Source organism: Hemicordylus capensis, chromosome 1, assembly GCF_027244095.1.
Source record: "Hemicordylus capensis ecotype Gifberg chromosome 1, rHemCap1.1.pri, whole genome shotgun sequence".
NCBI classification, from domain to species: Eukaryota; Metazoa; Chordata; class Lepidosauria; order Squamata; family Cordylidae; genus Hemicordylus; species Hemicordylus capensis.
Genome location: NC_069657.1, coordinates 21309869 through 21330625, shown reverse-complemented (window position 1 = coordinate 21330625; position 20757 = coordinate 21309869). Strand labels below are relative to the sequence as shown.

The window sequence follows — 20757 nt, the reverse complement described above, 5'->3', positions numbered from 1 at the left end:
GTATTTGATTTGGAATTAGCTCGATTTGGGCCACTTAACAAGGTCCTAGGGATACCAGATTTGGGTGGTGGGTAGGTTCCCAAGGGTGCCACCTATCACCCAAATTTCAAGGCTGTGGGGCACTTGGTTGATTTTCAGTGATTTTATTTTAGTTATTATTGATTTTGTATATTTCTGCAATAGGAAATAATAGGGATTCAAAGTTGCCCAAAATGTGTGGTCATTATTTTTCAAGTGTTTGGATTCTTTGGTGTCTAATAACGTTTCATCATAATGAATCCCTATGAGGATTCATTGCACACCTTCATTTCTTCTGTTCATTCTTACTGTCATTGGACAGTTCCAACTGTCAACTGCCATGTGTCAACCACCCCTCCCCCCCACACACACACACTGGGGTACTCAGTTTATTTTAAAGGAATTTTTGAAGTGTTTAGATTCTTTTGTGTCTTCATTGCACACCTTAATTTCTTCTGTTCATTTTTACCCTACTGCTTTGCAGGTGGGGATGGGGAATTAGTGGCATCCCATGTTCCAATTACCCCCCAACCCACAAGCTACTGGGTACTCAGTTTATATTTTAGGAATTTTTGAGGTGTTAGACTCTTTGGTGTGTAATGAATCTTCATAGCAATTCATTATGAGAAAAGGTTATTAGACAACAAATAGCCTAAACACTTGGAAAAAATTCTTAGAACATAAACTGAGTAGTACTCCACTGCCTTGTGGGTGGGAGTGGGGTGTAGCTGGCACATGACAGTTGACAGTTCGCACTGTCCAAAAGACAGTTAAAATGAATAGACGAAATGAAGGTGTGTAATGAATCCTCATAGGGATACATTGAGGAAAAGTTATTATACACCGAAGAATCCAAACACTTGAAAAATAGTGACCACACATTTTGCTCCATAACTCCACTTCTATAAGGGCTAGAGCTTAACTTTTATTTTAAATGAAAGCTGGGAATCTGGGGAAAATAATAGGAGGGAACTGAATCTTGAATTGATTCGAATCGAATCAGGCATGATTCAATTTGGACCCGAATCTAGCCAATGGACGGCAGAGGTGATTTGTTCTGTCTCCAAATCACCCAAATCAGCTAGATTTTTGTACAAATCTATTTGTACTTGAATCGATTTGCACATCCATAATTGATTTGTTAAATCTATATACCACCTTTCATTAAAAAAAAACAAAAACTCAAGGCAGTCCACACAGAAATTGTAGATCTTAAACAAATGTTCTTAAACAAAGATAAGATCTCTGGCAAAAGATCTCTGGCAAACTCTGGCAAAAGAAATGCAAGGTGACAATAAGGGAGGCAAAAAGAGAGTTTGAGGAATATTTAGCTAAAAGCATAAAAGGGAATAACAAAAACTTCTTTAAATACATCAGAAGCAGGAAACCTGCCAGGGAGGTGGTTGGACCGTTGGATAATGAGGGAGTGAAAGGGATTATTAAGGAGAATATGGAAGTTGCAGAGAAGCTAATGTGTTCTTTGCATCTGTCTTCACAGCAGAGGATATTGAGCATATACCTATTCCTGAACTAGGCTTTTGGGGGATGGAGGCTAAAGGACTGAGTCAGATAGCAGTGACAAGAGATGATGTTCTAAACTGTCTGGAAAAACTGGAAACTAACAAATCACCAGGGCCGGACAGCATCCATCCAAGAGTCCTCAAAGAACTCAAATGTGAAATTGCCAACCTCCTTGCTAAAATATATAACTTATCCCTGCAATCAGGCTTTGTACCAGAGGACTGCAAAGTAGCAAATGTAACACTGATTTTCAAAAAGGGATCCAGGGGTGATCCAGGAAATTACAGGCTGGCTAGCTTAACGTCTGTTCCAGGCAAATTGATGGAGAGCATCCTCAAGGATAAAATTGTAAAGCACGTAGAACAACAGACCCTGTTGGGAGAGAACCAGCATGGCTTCTGCAAAGGTAAATCTTGCCTCACGAACCTTTTGGAGTTCTTTGAGAGTGTCAACAAGGGTGTGGATAAGGGTGAGCCAGTTGAGATAGTATACCTGGACTTCCAAAAAGTTTCAATAAAGTTCCTCATCAAAGACTCCTGAGGAAACATAGCAGTCATGGGATAAGGGGACAAATACATGTGTGGATTGCTAACTGGTTGAAAGATAGGAAACAGAGGGTGGGTATAAATTGAGAATTTTCACAACAGAGGGAGGTAAGAAGTGGAGTCCCCCAGGGATCTGTACTGGGACCAGTGCTTTTTAATTTATTCATAAATGATCTGGAAGTAGGGGTCAGCAGTGAGGTGGCCAAATTTGCAGATGATACCAAACTCTTTCGGGTAGTGAAATCCAAAACGGATTATGAGGAGCTCTAAAAGGATCTCTCCAAATTCGGTGAGTGGGCGACAAAATGGCAAATGCGGTTCATTGTTGGCAAGTGTAAAATGATGCACATTGGGACGAAAAACCCCAACTTCAAGTATATGTTGAAGGGATCTGAGCTGTCAGTGACTGACCAGGAGAGGGATCTCGGGGTCGTGGTGGACAGCTCGTTGAAAGTGTTGATTCAATGTGTGGCAGCTGTGAAAAAGGCCCATTCCATGCTAGGGATCATTAGGAAGGGGATTGAAAATAAAACTGCTAATATTATAATGCCCTTAAACAAAACTATGGTGCAGCCACACCTGGAGTACTGTGTACAATTCTGGTCACCACATCTAATGAAGGACATTCTAGAACTGGAAAAGGTGCAGAAGAGGGCAACCAAGATGATCGGGGGCCTAGAGTACCTTTCTTATGAGGCAAGACTACAACACCTGGGGCTTTTTAGTTTAGAAAAAAGATGACTGTGGGGAGACATGATAGAGGTCTATAAAATCATGCATGGAGTGGAGAAAGTGGATAGAGAGAAATTCTTCTCCCTCTCACATAACACTAGGACCAGGTGTCATCCCATGAAATTGATTGCTGGGAAATTTAGGACCAACAAACAGAAGTATTTCTTCACACAATGCATAATCAACTTATGGAATTCTCTGCCACAGGATGTGGTGACAGCCAACAACCTGGAAGGCTTTAATTGGGGTTTGGATAACTTCATGGAGGAGATGTCTATCAATGGTTACTAGTTGGAGTGCTATAGGCCACCTCCAGCCTCAAAGGCAGGATGCCTCTGAATACCAGTTGCAGGAGAGTAACAGCAGGAGAGAGGGCATGCCCCCAACTCCTGCCTGTAGGCTTCCAGCGGCATCTGGTGGGCCACTGTGTGAAACAGGATGCTGGACTAGATGGGCCTTGTGCCTGATCCAGCAGGGCTGTTCTTATGTTCTTAAATTAATTATTATTAAATTAATATCTCCCACTCTCTCCCGCCACCACAACCCTACCAAAAAATACCACCCAGGATAGAACATCCCCTCCCCACAATACCTAATAACTAGGCCAGTTGCTGGCTGGAAATCAGACTTTGATTTCTGATTAATTTAAGAACATAACAGCCCCGCTGGATCAGGCCCAAAGGCTAATCTAGTCCAGCATCCTGTTTCGCACAGTGGCCGATGAAGAGAGATTAAAGGAAGGTTCAGAAATCACACAGAACCACAGTTCATTTTAGCGAATGTTTATATAACAAACTTGGATCTGCACCACAGATTATTGTTTTTTACCATACCATGGTTTGTTTTAAGGTTGTGCGTTGTTTCCCCCCCCCTTTTTTTGGCTCGAATCCGAAACACCCCCGTTTTGTTCTTTGTTCGAAATCAGCCAATCCGAAACACCCCAATTTTGTTTTTTGTTTGAAATTGCAAAATCTGAATCTGAAATGTTTTGGATTTTGAAAAATGGCCCTGGGGAAAAACTAGTGGGTGGGGGTGCTAGTGCCCAATGGGTGGAAACTACCACCCAAATTTCAGAGGAATTGGGCAAAGGGCTGATTTTTGGTGAATTTTTGAAGTATAGGATTTTTCGCATAGGGAAGAATGGAGGTTTCAGCAAAAGTATAGCTTCATGTTGGGGGGAAAGGGGTGGCCCAGAGCAGAGTAGGGTGGGTGGTAGTGCCCAGTGGGGGCAAGGAAGCTGCCAGAATTATTTCAAAGGAATTGGGCAGAGGGCTGATTTTTAAAGATGTAATGGAGTTTGTGTGTCTGTAAAGTTCTTCCCCATAGGGAATGATGGACCTCCATAATTCCTGCCCCATAACTGCACTTGGGGGGCACCAGGGTGGCCCAGAGCGAGTGGTGGTGTAGAGCACATAGGGTGCCAATCACCCACCATGGGTTGCTAACCCATGGGGTACTGGGTTCTGTTGTTTCTGAGATGTTTGAGTGTAGATTCAGATTCTCTGGTAGCAAATGAGAGTGGATTCATGGTTTGTCATTGAAAATCTCATATGCTACCAGAGAATCTATACTGAGCACCTCAGAAACAACAGAACCCAGCACCCCATGGGGGCGGTTGTCACCCTGTGTGCACTACACCACGACTCACTCCTGGCCACCCCAGTGCCCCCCTGGTGGAGTTATGGGCCTTCTGAAACCTCCTTTATTCCGGGGGGGGGGACCTTAAAGAAGCGTAAACTTCAACAATTCCTAAGAAATCAGCCCTTTGCCCTATTCCTTTGGAATAGGGCAAGTGGCAGGTACCCCTTGGGGCACTGCTACCCAACCCACTGTTTTGCCCCTCAGGTCCCCTTTCTGCCCCGAATCTGCCCCAAAGACATGTCAACTTCAGAAATTCTTTAAAACTCAGCCCTTTTCCCAATTCCTTTGGAATCTGGGTGGCAGCAGGCACCCATTGGGGCACTACCACCTGAACCACTCTTCTGCCCCCAAAGCCCCCTTTCTGCCCTGAATCCACCCCCAATAGCATCAACATCACACATTAACAACAGCAGAGCTTTGGAAAAAATCAGGCAGATTTCCAAAGGTCATGCACATCCACATCCCCCCCCCGCCCAAAGTGCAATTGATCTACACACAACAGTGTGAAACAACAACAATGAAATGCACACTGCCCCACTGGCCAATGAGGGTAAATGCACACTGCCCCACTGGACAATGAGGGTAAATGCACACTGCCCCACTGGACAATGAGGGTAAAATTTACCCTTAAATTTGCTTAAAAGGAATAAGGAAGCAATTGCCCGCAGATCAGCCCATGCTTTCGCTGGCCAATCTGTGGGCTGGAAGGGCTGGAAATTCAAACAGATGTCAAAACTAAAATTGGAGACTGAAGGAGAAAGACTTTCTGTGATTGCAAAATGGAGTTCCAAAACAGCCGAAACAACAAAACATTTTGTATCCAAAACAGGGACGTTTTGTTTTGGCTACAAAATTTTCTGTTTTGAGCATTGTGTGTTTTGTTTTGGCTACAAAACAGCCAAAACGGCCTGTTTTGTGCACAAAACGTTTTGTATCCGAAATGAAATGCACATCCCTAGTTTGTTTCAGTCCCACCCTTCTTCTTATATCCCATGATCTAGGCTTTCTTCTTGCTATACAAGACCCCTGTGAGCTACTGAAACAAACCAAGATTAAACCGCAATTGCAGGTTCGGACATAACACATGATCATGGTTAGGACAAACAAACCCATTTAAAACTTTAGGTTCAGGTAGTGGTTTGGCTGCCCAAAATAAACCATGGTTTGTTGACTGGTACAAGTTCAGACATACGAACTAGTCACAGTTAGGGAAGATAGGCATAGTTCTGGTGGAGGCTATTTACATGCGTGTGCAAAACGGGGCTATGGGAGCCCAGCCTGTTTTTGCACACATGTGTGAACCTCTGGAATCGCACCCGATCCCGCCGGTACCACGGCTTTACTGCTTGCAGCTGTGGCTCGCAGACCCGGGGAGGGGGGATCCCTATAATGCACCGCACACTTGTGTGGTACATTATTGGAGCTCCAGGGGACGGGGCAACGCATCCCGGCACCCTAACCCTCGGAGCTGCTGGCAGGAGCTGGTGCTCATGTGGGTGGTCGAACCACCCACCCAGGGACATCGCAAGGATCATCTGTGGGGAGGCTTTCAGGCTTCCTCCCCGCAAAACGGGTAGGCCTTTTTCACTGTACATGAGAAAGGGCTCGGGATGTCAGAACTTGCCCAGTGTTCAAATCTCAGAAAATTAAAGAGAGCCTGAGAAAACAGATGTACATATTGATTGCATACAGGTGAAACTCGAAAAATTAGAATATCGTGCAAAAGTTCATTAATTTGAGTAATGCAAATTAAAAGGTGAAACTGATATATGAGATAGACGCATTACATGCAAAGCGAGATAAGTCAAGCCTTAATTTGTTATAATTGTGATGATCATGGCGTACAGCTCATGAGAACCCCAAATCCACAATCCCAGAAAATTAGAATATTACATGAAACCAATAAAACAAGGATTGTAAATAGAACAATATCGGACCTCTGAAAAGTATAAGCATGCATATGTATTCAGTACTTGGTTTGGGCCCCTTTTGCAGCAATTACTGCCTCAATGCGGCGTGGCATGGATGCCATCAGCCTGTGGCACTGCTGAGGTGTTATGGAAGACCAGGATGCTTCAATAGCGGCCTTCAGCTCTTCTGCATTGTTTGGTCTCATGTCTCTCATCCTTCTCTTGGCAATGCCCCATAGATTCTCTATGGGGTCAGGTCAGGCGAGTTTGCTGGCCAATCAAGCACAGTAATCCCATGGTCATTGAACCAGGTTTTGGTACTTTTGGCAGTGTGGGCAGGTGCCAAGTCCTGCTGGAAAATGAAGTCAGCACCCCATACAGCTCGTCTGCGGAAGGAAGCATGAAGTGCTCCAAAATCTCCTGATAGACGGCTGCATTGACCCTGGACTTAATGAAGCACAGTGGACCAACACCAGCAGATGACATGGCTCCCCAAATCAACACAGACTGTGGAAAATTCACACTGGACTTCAAGCATCTTGCATTGTGTGCCTCTCCATTCTTCCTCCAGACTCTGGGTCCTTGGTTTCCAAATGAGATGCAAAAGTTGCTCTCATCAGAAAAGAGGACTTTAGACCACTGAGCAACAGACCAGTTCTTTTTTTCTTGAGCCCAGGTAAGACGCTTCTGACGTTGTTTGTTGTTCAGGAGCGGCTTGACAAGAGGACTACGACATTTGAAGCCCATGTCCAGGATCCGTCTGTGTGTGGTGGCTCTTGATGCACTAACTCCAGCCTCAGTCCACTCCTTGTGAAAGTCCCCAACACTTTTGAATGGCCTTTTCCTGACAATCCTCTCCAGGCTGCAGTCATCCCTGCTGCTTGTGCACCTTTTTCTTCCACACTATTCCCTTCCACATAACTTTTTATTGCTGTGCTTTGATACAGCACTTTGGGAACATCCAACTTCTTTTGCAATTACCTTTTGAGGCTTTCCCTCCTTATGGAGGGTGTCAGTGATGGTTTTCTGCACAACTGTCAAGTCAGCAGTCTTTCCCATGATTGTGATTCCTAATGAACCAGACTGAGAGACCATTTAAAGGCTCAGGAACCCTTTGCAGGTGTTATGGATTGATTAGCTGATTGGAGTGGGACACCTGGAGCCTAGACTGTTGAACCTTTTCACAATATTCTAATTTTCTGGGATTGTGGATTTGGGGTTCTCATGAGCTGTATGCCATGATCATCACAATTATAACAAATTAAGGCTTGACTTATCTCACTTTGCATGTAATGCGTCTATCTCATATATCAGTTTCACCTTTTAATTTGCATTACTGAAATTAATGAACTTTTGCACAATATTCTAATTTTTCGAGTTTCACCTGTATATTAAGGCCTCCTGGGGGGCTGCTCACCCCCCTGGGACCTTGAAATATTCCCCACTTAGGAACTGCTAGATATCCTCTGCAGACTGATAATGATGATGATGATGATGATGACGACAATAAAATTCAGCCATCCCAGCTGCTTGGGAAGGACTCGATGTCTAGATAAAACAAACCAGTCAATACTACCTGTCTGACTGTGTAAATAAATAAGTAAATAAATAAGTAATAATAATAATTCGATTTCTATACCGCCCTTCCAAAAATGGCTCAGGGCGGTTTACATAGAGAAATAATAAATAAATAAGATGGACCCCTGTCCCCAAAGGGCTCACAATCTAAAAGAAACATAAGATAGACACCAGCAACAGTCACTGGAAGTACTGTGCTGGGGGTCGATAGGGCCAGTTACTCTCCCCCTGCTAAATAAAGAGAATCACCACGGTAAAAGGTGCCTCTTTGCCAAGTTAGCAGGGGGTTAGCTTTGATAGCATGCAAAGATTGAGTCGTCCGTCTGGTATTTGATAGATCTTTTGGATGAGAGAGGACAAAGAAACAGGGCCAGGAAAACCTCATAAGAGAAAATGGCTTAAAGCAAAGGCCCTGGTATCTTATTGTGCGCAACTGCTTATGTCATTGGGGCTTTCCTGTATATTAGGCTGCTATATACACCATTTATCCTCCATGCGTCTTTTGGATGATCTTCCGTGCTGGCACTTCCACACATCTGTAAAGGGAGAAAATATAAGAGAGCAGGGCTCCTTAATGCCAAGTTCAATAAATGTTTCACCACCACAAAGCCAGAATCATCCTCACAAGTTTCAGGACACAGATCTGGAGATAAAACAGCTAGAATTATAGGTTTTTTCTCCTGCAATGTGGTTTCTCCAGATAACAGGCTAGCCGCAAACATTTGTTATCAACATGCTGAGCTTAGCTGAGATCTGCAAAGGGGAAATAATGAAGCTAAAATGTAATATATTCAGTGGCACCTGGGTTATCGTAGGAGTACAGCAGCACAAAGTTTTCAGTTGCAAAGGTCATGCCATCACTATTGGCACCTGCAAGTCTTCCAAGAAGCTTTTCACACGGGGCTTTTATAGCCCTTTAACTTGCATCTCCTCTGGAACGGAGGGGGTGCGTTCACATATCGGAAAGATTCACCCCTAAGTCCCTGTGAGTTATCAGGGAGCAGTCTTTAAAGGGGGATTAGACACATTCATTGAGGAGGTGAGGATTATCAATGGCCATTGATCAAGATGGTCATGTGAAACCTCACCCCATCTGTGTCACCTCTAAATTTTTCAGGAGTTGGTTCTGAAAGGGGGCTGGCCCCCACCAGGGGCATGGGGTAAGGCAACTCTCATCTCAAGCACTGCAATACTTCAGGCCACCCTGGCTAGATGTACAGTACTATCCACCTGAGAACTGGAGTGGCACCAGTTGGGGATGGGACCATAGCTCAGTGGCAGAGCATCTGCTTTGCATGCAGAAGGTCCCAGGTTCAATCCCTGGCATTTCCAAGTAGGGCTGATTTTAAAAAATCCTGCCTGAAACCTTGGAGAGCCAAAATAATCAAATAAAATAAATCAAAATCAAACAAATAAAATACTGGGCAAGATGGGCCAATGGTCTGATTTGGTATAAGGCAGCTTCCTTTGTTTATATGCACCATCTCAAATCATCGCATGAGTTGTGACTCATCATCATTGAGTATAAGCAGCACCGATGGTCATCCGGAATTCGGCCCTCTGGGAGGATTTTGCATGAATGCATCTTGATTCCTTTCTTGTGAAATGTGGGCTAATGGTAAATATTAATTTGGGGCCTGCTTTTCTACACTGATACGTTTCTGTATCATGAGCTTGGTGATACTCAGGTAGTAGCAAGCAGCACCTCCCTATCATCACAGTGGGAAAAGGCTTATGCTGCTGGTTTTCTGCCACAAGTTATTGTGACTTAGTGGGGCACTTAAGAACATATGTAGAGCCCTGCTGGATCAGGCACAAGGCCCATCTAGTCCAGCTTCCTGTTTCACACAGTGGCCCACCAGATGCCTCTAGGGAGTCCACAGGCAAGAGGTATGTGCATGCCCTCTCTCCTGCTGTTGCTCCCCTGCAACTGGTATTGAGAGGCATCATGCCTCTGAGGCTGGAAGTGGCCCTCAGCCACCAGACTGGTAACCATTGATAGATCTGTCCACCATGAATCTGTCTAAGCCCCCTTTTAAAGCCATCCAAGCTGGTGGCCATCACCACATTCCATGGCAAAGAATTCTATAGATTTATTATGTGCTGTGTGAAAAAGTACTTCCTCTTGTCGGTCCTAAATTTCCCAACCTTCAGTTTCATGGGGTGACCCCTAGTTCTAGTGTTGTGAGAGAGGTAGAAAAATTTCTCTCTGTCCACCCTCTGCACAGCATGCATAATTTTATACACCTCGAATATGTCTCCCTTTAGTCACCTCTTTTCCAATGTAAGGAGCCCCAGATGCTGTAGCCTAGCCTCATAAGGAAGGTGCTCCAGGCCCCTGATCATTTTGGTTGCCCTCTTCTGCACCTGTTCCAGTTCTGCAATATCCTTAAGATATGGTGACCAAACTGTACTCCAGATGTGGCTACATCATAGATTTGTATAAGGGAATTATGATACTAGCATTTTTATTTTCAATTCCCTTCCGAATGATTCCTAACATGGAATTGGCCTTTTTCACAGCAGCCACGCACTGAGTCAACACTTTCAATGAGCTGCCCACTACGACCCAAAGATCTCTCTCCTGGTCAGTCACTGACAGCTCATATCCCATCGGTGTATATGTGAAGTTGGGTTTTTTTGCCCCAATGTGCATCACTTTACACTTTCTTACAATGAACCACATTTGCCATTTTGTCGCTCACTCCCCCAGTTTGGAGATATCTTTTTGGAGCTCCTCACCATCTATTGTGGATTTCACTACCCTAAATAGTTTAGTGTCATCTGCAAAAAAAATTGTGCTCACCCCAACTTCTAGATCATTTATGAACAAGTTAAAGAGCAATGGTCCCTACAGCAGAACTTGGGCAGAGTATTGAGAGTCCCAAAGGGATTTATCGCCATTCCTTGACCTGCTCTCCTCTTTCTACTTAGTTTCCTTCTGATTTGCATGTTAATTTGTTACTGCCTCCTTAATACATTTGCCAGCCGGGGCAGAGAGCTTATATTTATCTAGGGAAAACACAGTTGCACAGCGGAGTTAGAAGAAGCCAGCATACAGGAATGCATATCACCTGTGTATAAGCCCTTCATGAAGTGAAGCATGTGCCATAAATATGTACACATAATCCCTGACAATTAGCAGAGAGATCTGCAGTTCTTCCAACCAAAGCCTCTCCTCCTACAGCCCTGATCTGCCTCCATGATCTTGCATTCCTTGCACACCCCAGATTTGCAGTCTCCATATGACATGCAAATGTATATAATAGAACCCCAAAGGCTTTTTTCAAAAAGAAAAAACAGCTTTGGGAGGTAGATCTTTGGAGCTGAGCAGCAGCAGTGGGGAGAGATGCTTAGAGTAACTCTTTCCTGCCCACCATGTATTCACTTTAAATATTGCTCTCCCCAAGGGATTTCTACCTGCAGTGTTCCAAATTTGTTTAAAATATTTCTACTCCACAGCAATACTGCTTGGGGCAGCTCACAGAATTAGTAAAACAAGCAAAACAATATAAAATTAATAAAACTTTACAGGAGTAGAGCAGGCAGAAACACATGACAGCTGGTCAAAAAGGTCAAATAAAAGTAAAGGAGAGAGCACATGCCAATGCCAGGTAAGAGACTCAGTGCATAGGTGTTTATATACCAATGACAGAAGCCTCTGAGCCCTGATGGGTGAGCTGGAGTGCTTGGTTGCTAATGAAAACAGATATAGGGGATGTAACAGAAACCTGGTGTGAGAACCAGTGGGACACTGTTATTCCTAGATACAAACTCTACAGAAAGGACAGGGAGGGGAGGGTTAGTGGTGGAGTAAAGTTAAATAAAGTGTGACATCGAGTCGATGATGACTCCTGGTGACCACAGAGCCCTGTGGTTTTTCTTTGGTAGAATACAGGAGGGGTTTACCATTGCCATCTCCTGTGCAGTATGAGATGATGCCTTCCAGCATCTTTCCTATATCACTGCTGCCCGATATAGGTGTTTCCCATAGTCTGGGGAACATACCAGCGGGGATTCGAACTGGCAACCTCTGGCTTGCTATTCAAGTCATTTCCCTGGTGCACCATAAGGTGGCTTGGTGGTGGAGTAGCACTTTATATTAAAGAAGGGATAGAATCTAACAAGCTAGAAAAATTAGGAGGAGTGGCATCCTCAACAGAATCATTAGGGGTGAGAATACAAAGACTGAAAGGAAATGTTTTACAAGGGACATGCTATCGCCCTCCAGATCAAAACTGTGAGAGTGACCTTGAGTTGGAGAAGCAAATCAGAGAGGCATCAAAGAGAGACAGAGCTTTAATAATGGGTTACTTCAATTACTCACTTAAATTTATATTCAGGTAATGACAGGCCAAATTTCTGGACATACGAAATGACTGTGTCTCAGAACTGTTGGTCGCTTAATCAACTAAAGAGAAGGCAAACTTGGACTTTATTTTATTTATTTATTTATTTTTGCATTTATATACCACCTTTCGTTAAAAAGATAACCCCAAGGCGGTTAAAGATAACCCCAAGACTTAATCCTGAGTGGTACCCAGGACCTGGTACAAGATGTCAGAGTTGTAGAACTATTGGGGAATAGTGACCATAGTGTGATCCAATTCAGCTTATATGCAAGTGGAGTATTGCCAAGGAAATCCAACACGGATATGTTGAACTTCAGAAGAGGAAACTTCTAAAAAATGAGGGGACTGGTAAAAAGGAAGCTGTAAGGGAAAGTCAGGAGGGTCAAATCACTCCAGAAAGCATGGGAAAGTATTTAAAACCAAAATAATAGAAGCTCAGTTGGAATGTATACCAAAAAGGAAGAAAGGTGCCACCAGGTTCAGGAAGACAGCATAGCTAACAAGTAAGATCAGGGAAGCTATAAAAGGGAAGAAGACTTCCTTCAGTCCTGCCCAAATGAAGAGGACAGGAAGGAACATAAACTCAGGCAAAAGAAATGCAAAAGAGACAATAAGGGATGCAAAAATAGGATTTGGGGGTGAGACTTTGAGATATAACTAGAAGTATCAAGGGAAATAACAAAAACTTCTTTAAATTTATCAGCAGCAGAAAACCTGTCAGGTTGGACCCTTAGATGATGAGGGCGTGAAAGGGATTATAAAGGAAGATAAGGAGATTGCATAGAAGCTGAATGAGTTCTGAGCAGAAAATACTGACAATATACTCTCTCCGGAAGAACTGAACTTCTCAGGCTCTGAGGCTGATGAACTGGGACAATTTGAGATGATGAGGGGAAATGTTCTAAACTGTCTTCAAAAACTCAAAGTTAACAAATTGCCAGGGCCAGATGGCATCACCCAAGAGTTCTGAAGCAACTCAAATGTGAAATTGCTGATCTCCTAGAAAAATATGTAACTTGTCCCTACAATCAGGATCTGTACCAGAGGACTGGAAAGTAGCTAATGTAACTCCGATTTTCAAAAAGGGATCCGGGAAACTACAGGCCAGTTCGCTTAATTTCTGTGCTGAATACATTGGAAAGCATACTTAAGAACAAAATTGTTAAACACATAGAAGAACAGGCCTTACTGATGGAGAACAAGCATGGCTTCTGCAAGGGCAAGTCTTGCCTCATTAACCTTTTTGAGAGTGTCAACAGGCGATCTGGTTGACATAGTATATGTGGACTTCCAGAAAGCTTTTGACAAAGTTCTGCACCAAAGGCTCTTGTGTAAACATAGCAGTCATGGAATAAGGGGACAGGTTCATGTGTGGATCAGTGGTAATTGGTTGAAGGAAAGGAAAAAGAGGGTGGGAATAAATGGACAGTGGGGTTCCCCCAAGGATCTGCACTGGGACCAGCACTCTTTTTGTACATAAATATCTAGAAGTTGGCGTGAATAGTGAAGTGGCCAAATTTGCAGACAGCACTAAACTATTTAGGGTAGTAAAATCCAAAGCAGATTGTGAGGCACTCCAAAAATATTTCTCCAAACTGGGGGAGCTGGCGATAAAATAGCAAATGCAGTGTGAGCAAGTGTAAAGTGATGCATATTGGGGCAAAAAACCCCAACCTCATATATACGCTGATGGGATCTGAGCTGTCAGTGACTGACCAGAAGAGAGATCTTGGGGTCGTGGTGCACAGCTCATTGAAAGTACATGGCAGCTATGAAAAAGGCCAATTCCATGCTAGGGATTATTAGGAAGGGGATGGAAAATAAAACTGCTAGGATTATAATGCCCTTATACAAATCTTTATACAAATCCTAGGGTGGATCCTAGGATTCCAAGCCATGTTGAGTCAGGTCGGACATGTTATTATCGAAGGGGTGCTTTAGTAGTATTGTTGATTGACCTGTCTTTGTGTCTGCTTTCTTTTTCCAGCAACAGTTTAAGAAAATTCTAAGCAGAGCATGGATTGTAAGTGGTGGAACTCCTGAACCATTCATCATGAAAATACTTTTAGTCATTGAGGATTTTTCTAAACACCTAATTCATCTGAATGAGCCCATTCAAGAGGTAACAACAACAAATTGTATGCTAAAGTTTTATTCCTACAGAGCAAGGAGTCCTTTCTCTACAGAAGGTATTCCCAACCTTAGATCCCCAGATATTGTTGGACTTCAACTCTCATCATCCCCGGCTACAGTGGCCCCAGCTACAGTGGTCTCCCCTACACCCTTTGTGCCCTCTTTATAGGTTTCTTAGAAGCATCCAACTAGTCACTGTTGAAAACAGGACCCTGGACAGACTCAAGATTTGTCTGGTCTAGAAGAGATCTCACTATATTCTTAGTGGCTCTAAATTTAAATTAGGCACCATCCAAAGCTGTCATTCAACAGGACCACAGACCTTTATTTGCTGTGCATACATATAATCATAGATCTTTTGGGACAGAGAAAGCTAGTAATTACAAGTATCTTTGTCCATTGCCATAGCTACTTGTTTAGATAGAAGGGGAATGGAAGAGAACTAAACTCTTGTGGAATATTCTCAAGATAAACTTTTCACAAGAATGTTTTTATCCCAAAGACAAAGACAGATAAGTTGAGATGGGCACGAACAGAGATTCATGCACTTATTCAGTGCCAAACCAGTTCGGACAAGGTCCGGACCAGTTTAGTGCAGCAGGGAGGGGAGCAGGATATCTTTTTACCTGCTCTCTGCCTCCAAATTGTGCCTGTGCACCACAGATTCTATGTGCATGCTAGTGCTGCACATGGGTTCTTGGGACAAGCATCACCACAGCAGGAAGCTGCATGTGGCAGCAGAGAACAGGTAAGGACTTGCTCTTAAAAAAAAAAAATCCTACTCCCTGCTCTCCCCACGGTGCTGAACCAGTGCACGAACCTCAGTTTGTGCACATCCCTATAGATAAGAGATCCATATTAGTTCAGGTTATGGAACCAGTAGTTGGTAGATGGTAGAATAAACTTGTGGATAGGGCAGACTCAGCAAAACTTTTTTTGAGGAAAGTGAAGACAAAGACTGAGAGCTAAGAAGAACAGAGGGCATTTTCAGACAGTGTTTAGTCTAGGATTATCACACTTGGTTGTTCTTTATGGGGGAGTCCACAGGATGTTGTCAGCCATCCATTCTCCTCCTTGCTTAAATTGTCACATTGGTTAACACAGACAATCCAGCTTTTTTGAGACAGCAGCACAAGGCCCACTGGAGCAGTTCCGTCTTTTTTGAGCGGGACATGCCCAGAAAGAGTAAACCATAGCAGAAATGGGGAGAGTAAACAAGTATGCATCTCACGGTGTGGGTGTATATGATGTTCCACAAGAACACCAAGCAAACATTACCGCAAAAACAAAACAAAAAAAGTGAGGCTTTAAGAAAAGCTTACTTATGTTATTATGTTAACCATAAAGTACCACTGGGAGTAAAGTACATAAAGTACATAAAGTAGCACCACTACTCTGGGAGTAGTACACCCTACACGGACTTGAATGTGCACAGTATGAACAGTGCATGGAAAAAATTTGGAAGGATCCAACAGGAACCCTGTGAATGGCCCCCAGGATTCTTCAAATTATCTTTATTGCATTTATATGCAGCTAATATATTACCTCATAACTCACTTTACTTTCCCCCCACTTAATTCTATGGTTAAGCCCGCCATCTGGGAAAGGCCCAGGTTACCAGGCCAATTACTCAACTGCTCTTCCCCTTATGCACTCATTGACTACCAGGGTTGTGGGTTCTTTTGTTTTGTTTTTGCACACAGGATTTTCTAAACAAAGTTCACAAGTATGTCATCCAGGAATACGTTACACAAACCCTCAAACCAAGAGGCAGAATGAAGAGATCAAAACGGGAAGAGGTCAGCATAATAATGACTCAAGAAGCCACGATGATACATAATACTATGAACGAACTGGTGGGTAAATTCTACCGTTTTTAACTCTGGTGTATAAGTGCATTGATGTGTAACTAGTCAGAGTTATTAAGGAATCCAGCAAAGGAAAAAGCTTCAAGAACTGGGACCATTAAGAGCATTGCATTCAATGTTTGTACAATCTCTATACACACAGACAGATCTGTATACAGTTATCAACACATTAAGTTCAATGCATGTACAGTAGTACATTTCCTATCTGAGTCCTGCATTCGAGGGGGCCTTTAGGCAGATTCACTTTTTAAATGAGCGCAGATACAGTCATTCACACAAAAACATGTACATGAATACATACACCTGTACACACACAGAGTATAATGTCTGGATACGGCTACGACTGAATCCATTCCAGATGCGTGGGTTATTTTGTTTTATTCATATAATGGATGCTAGGGTCAAATTTCTCTAGTGCAAATGGGAACATAGGAAAGTAGGAAGCTGCCTCATCGTGAGTCAGACTTCTGGTCCATCAGTATTGTCTACACTGACTGGCAGCAGCTCTCCAAGGTTTCAGGCAGGAATCTCTCACCTTACCTGGAGATGCCAGAGATTGAACCGGGGACCTTCTGCATGCAAAGCAGATGCTACGGCCCCATCCCCTAACACGTACCCCGGGACAACTTTATGCTACCTTTTGGAACAACAGCAGATTACTTCTCAAATTAACATCAGTAGTAAAGTGTTTCATCCTCTCTGGTGGTGAATACCACGGTGTCTCTTTGCTTCGCCACTAACCTTCTGGCTTTGATATGAGCAGGGAGGCTGGCCTGGGGGCAGGGAGTGAGAAAGCCCAGGGGATGGGCAGGATTTGAAATGTTTTGGGAGAGAGCACATCAGAATTCATAACAAATCTTGTGGTAGCAAGCGTGACTTGTCCCCTTAGCTAAGCAGGGTCCACCCTGGTTGCATATGAATGGGAGACTAGAAGTGTGAGCACTGGAAGATATTCCCCTCAGGGGGAGGTTCCAAGTTCCCTCCCTGGCTTCTCCAAGATAGGACTGAGAGAGATTCCTGCCTGCAAACTTGGAGAAGATGCTGCCGGTCTGTGAAGACAATACTGAGCTAGACAGACCAATGGTCTGACTCAGTATATGGCAGGTTCCTATGTTCCTATGACCAACTGCACCATTTTTCAACAATAAAAAAAGATTCTCAAAACAATTAACAGAAAAAGAATAAGGAGAAGATGGTTTCCTGTCCCAGTCTAAGTGGACTGATTAATTAAAATCAGTCTAAGAAGAAACCAGACGCGTAGCAAGCTGCCCGGCAGCCCAGGGACAAAGCTGCCCAGCTCCCCCCCCCCCGCCCAAGTGCACATGCTTTGCACATGCACTCCACCACCCAATCCATGCTGATTGGGGGGGGGAGTTATTCACCCTGCCCTCCGCACTGCCGCTGTCCTGCACTGCCTGTCACAGCCCTGCCGCTCATACTGCCCATAATCTTCACCACCGGGCCACTCCCTGTGGTGGCTGCACCAGCGGGCAGGCTTCTCCCGACTCCCAGGCAGTGCACGGCTTCTCTTGGGCCTGTGCGCCTGTGCACTCTGATTATGGATAGTGTCACATGTTGTGATGTCACGACACACAACGGCATCCATAATCGGAGTGCACAGGAGCTCAGACCTGAGATAAGCCCCGTGCCGTCTTATGGGCAGTATGAGTGTGGGAGTGCAGCGGGACAGCGGCAGGCGCAGAGGGCAGCAGCGGGCAACCGGGCACCAGTGGGGGCCCTTGTGGGCCCCCTAACCAGTCCGGGCCCAGGGACATTCTCACCCCCTTGTCCAATGGACACTATACCCCTGGAAGAAACACAAGGTGACACAAACAACACATGCTAAGATTGGATAGGGCCAGTTGCCCTCCCGCTGCTAAATATAAGAGAATCCCCACGTTGAAAAGTAATTCTTTTCTGGATGACATAGTGGCAGTTAAGAAAATTAAAGAGGATATGGGCCTTGTGTTAAATATGCCACGGGCAGGTTACAGTGCTGTTGTTGTTTTAAAGTACACAGAGATATAGAGTCTGCTGGGTCTCTCAGCTTTCCTGCTTCTATTGTCTTTTTTATGGTGGTGGTGGTGGTGGTGGGGTGTGTGTGTGTTTTATGGCTTTTACTGCTTAACTGATTTTAAGGTTTCAAATGTGATTTTTATGGCGTTTTATTGTATTTTATTGTAATTTAAGTTTTTGTGAACCACTTTGGGATGTCTTATGAAAGGTGGAATAAAAATTGAACAATGAAGTAAATAAATAAAGTTGCATTTTTGAGACCTGAAGGCTTCCAGCCAGACTATAATAGTTGACCATGTTTTCCCCATGTTTCTAGGGTTCCAGTTCTGATTGGCTCTCTCATGCCATTCCATATATTGCTAAGATCATTGGTGAGAAGAAAAGACACAACATCAAAGGTTATATTGAAGACTTGTTTCAGAAGTACCCAGACATCAGGTATGCTTTGCTGCTATAAATTGATATAACCGTGGTACAGATACACTCTTTCTTTCTTTCTGTGTTGGTGTGTATTTTGCCTGTCCCCAAAGGGCTCACAATCTAAAAAAGAAACATAAAATAGATTATCAACAACAGCCACTGGTGGGATGCTGTGCTGGGGCTGCAGTCCTTTGGAGGGGTCCCCATGAAATCTCAACCACCTGTTAGTCCTTATGATGTAGAACTTTTCCCTTGGGGAGAATGATGATATTACAGGTGGGTAGAGAGCAGTGGAACTCTCTGCCACTCCATGCCCCCTTCCTCAAAGTTTTGCAGAAGGAAACACCAGTATGACATTAACATGATTTATTTTACAGTTTATACCAGATGGTTCTTACAGAAATGTCCAACAGCTTATAACCCATAAAACCACAATTCTAGATGCACTAATGATGACCTCAGCCGTCCTGGAACAAATGTTTCAGTGAAAAAAATATTATGAGAAAGGTGTGACTCAAACCACATCCCTAATGGGTAGAAAGTTCCCTGGTGGCTCTGCTCTGCAGAGTCTGTTTACTTGTGGTGACTGAAGACATATGTGATCTTTATAGGCTGTTTCATTACCAATATGGGGCAGTTTGGGTGATATATATCCATGCTCATGTGCTAAGCAGCAGCTGGGGCGGGGGATTTTTCCTCGTCCCTCATTAAGCACCTGAGGACATCTCCTGGGTAGGATGGCGCCCTCTGACTCAGCTGCTTGCTGAACACATGATCACAGACGACACCTCCGACCTTGTTTTTAACTGGTAGATGGGAACATGCACAGTTCCCAAAGCAGGGTAGGAGGTTTCTATCTTAATTATGATCATAGAGCTTTGGCTCTAATATATGGCAGGCCTAGGGTTTTTGAGGACTTATTTGGAAAACCTAGTAGCCAAACCAGTGCCCAGAATCTAACAACCAGCCAGCGTGACTCCTCTAGAGCAGATGGCATGCATTTTGCTTCTCCAGGAGAGAAGCCGCTACATTCTGCAGCTTCCAAATACTTTTGAAGGAAATCCCATGGCCGAGGGTTGCTCAGTCCCTGACATCTAGGAAGAGCCACGGGGAAGGCAGCCAGTCTTGTGTAAGACTCTCACGAGAAAGGAAAAACATCAGTGACCCAGTAGTGGCACTTTTTTCTCTACAGTTGCTTAGATTACAGAACATTGAACCGCAGCATTTCCCACACTGTTTACTTTTGGTGCATGAGAATTTGGGGTGGATGTTTGCCAGGGAATGTTGGAAGAAGATTGCATTTTTGGTTTACATGCATTTCTTCCTTCCTTTTAATCCATGGAAAATTCATTTTCCGTGCATATTACAGGAAGAAACATATCGTAGCTGTCCTTGCCCTCCGAAGATTACGGCGAAACACAAGGAAATTCATACCTGACGACATGGACAGATCACTAGAGGAGTTACCATTTGGTTCCGACAGAAGACTCTTTGCTGATATTGACCTTCCAATTACCATCCGGTGTTTCTAATATATATATATATATATATATATATATATATATATATATATATATATATATAAAAAAGATCAGCAGGAACGAAACTTAGAGCCATGCGTCACATATTTATGAACCTGTGGCACAGCCTCATTTAGAGTCCTGCCATTTATCTATTTAGTTCTGTATAAGCTATTCTATCAGATATTCTTTTAATAGAAGTTGCCTGGGAAGATCCTGGTGTCAAGAATTCCCTGAGGCAGAGACTCTGCCTACCACAGCCTCTTGTGGCGGGTTGCTGCACTGCAGCAGCTACAGCAAGGCCTTATGCTGACTCCGCCAAATGAGGCCTGTGATTGGCTTCCCTGCAGACAGGAAGCGTATAAGAGACTCCTTGTCTGAAGCAGACTTTGTCTTGCAGTTCTGAGATCTCCTTGCTGTTGGTGTGTTTCTTTTTGCTTGCTATGTCAGCTCACCTTACCTCAGGCACATTCCTGATCTCCAGCTACTGGTTTGTCTCCTGG

General features: G+C 43.8%; 1 protein-coding gene across 4 annotated transcripts in view; it reads left to right on the top strand.

Moving 5' to 3' along the window:
* Positions 1–20290, top strand: part of EXOC3L4 (exocyst complex component 3 like 4) — a 198414-nt gene extending 178124 nt beyond the window's left edge. For all 4 annotated transcript variants that reach the window (XM_053284297.1, XM_053284296.1, XM_053284298.1 and 1 more), the window contains 4 exons: positions 14285–14419; positions 16134–16286; positions 18631–18752; positions 20104–20290. In XM_053284297.1, the coding sequence (XP_053140272.1) occupies positions 14285–14419; positions 16134–16286; positions 18631–18752; positions 20104–20266 (573 nt within the window). In that variant the 3' untranslated portion in view covers positions 20267–20290. The remainder of the gene's footprint in view (positions 1–14284; positions 14420–16133; positions 16287–18630; positions 18753–20103) is intronic.
* The last annotated feature ends 467 nt before the right edge of the window (positions 20291–20757 follow it).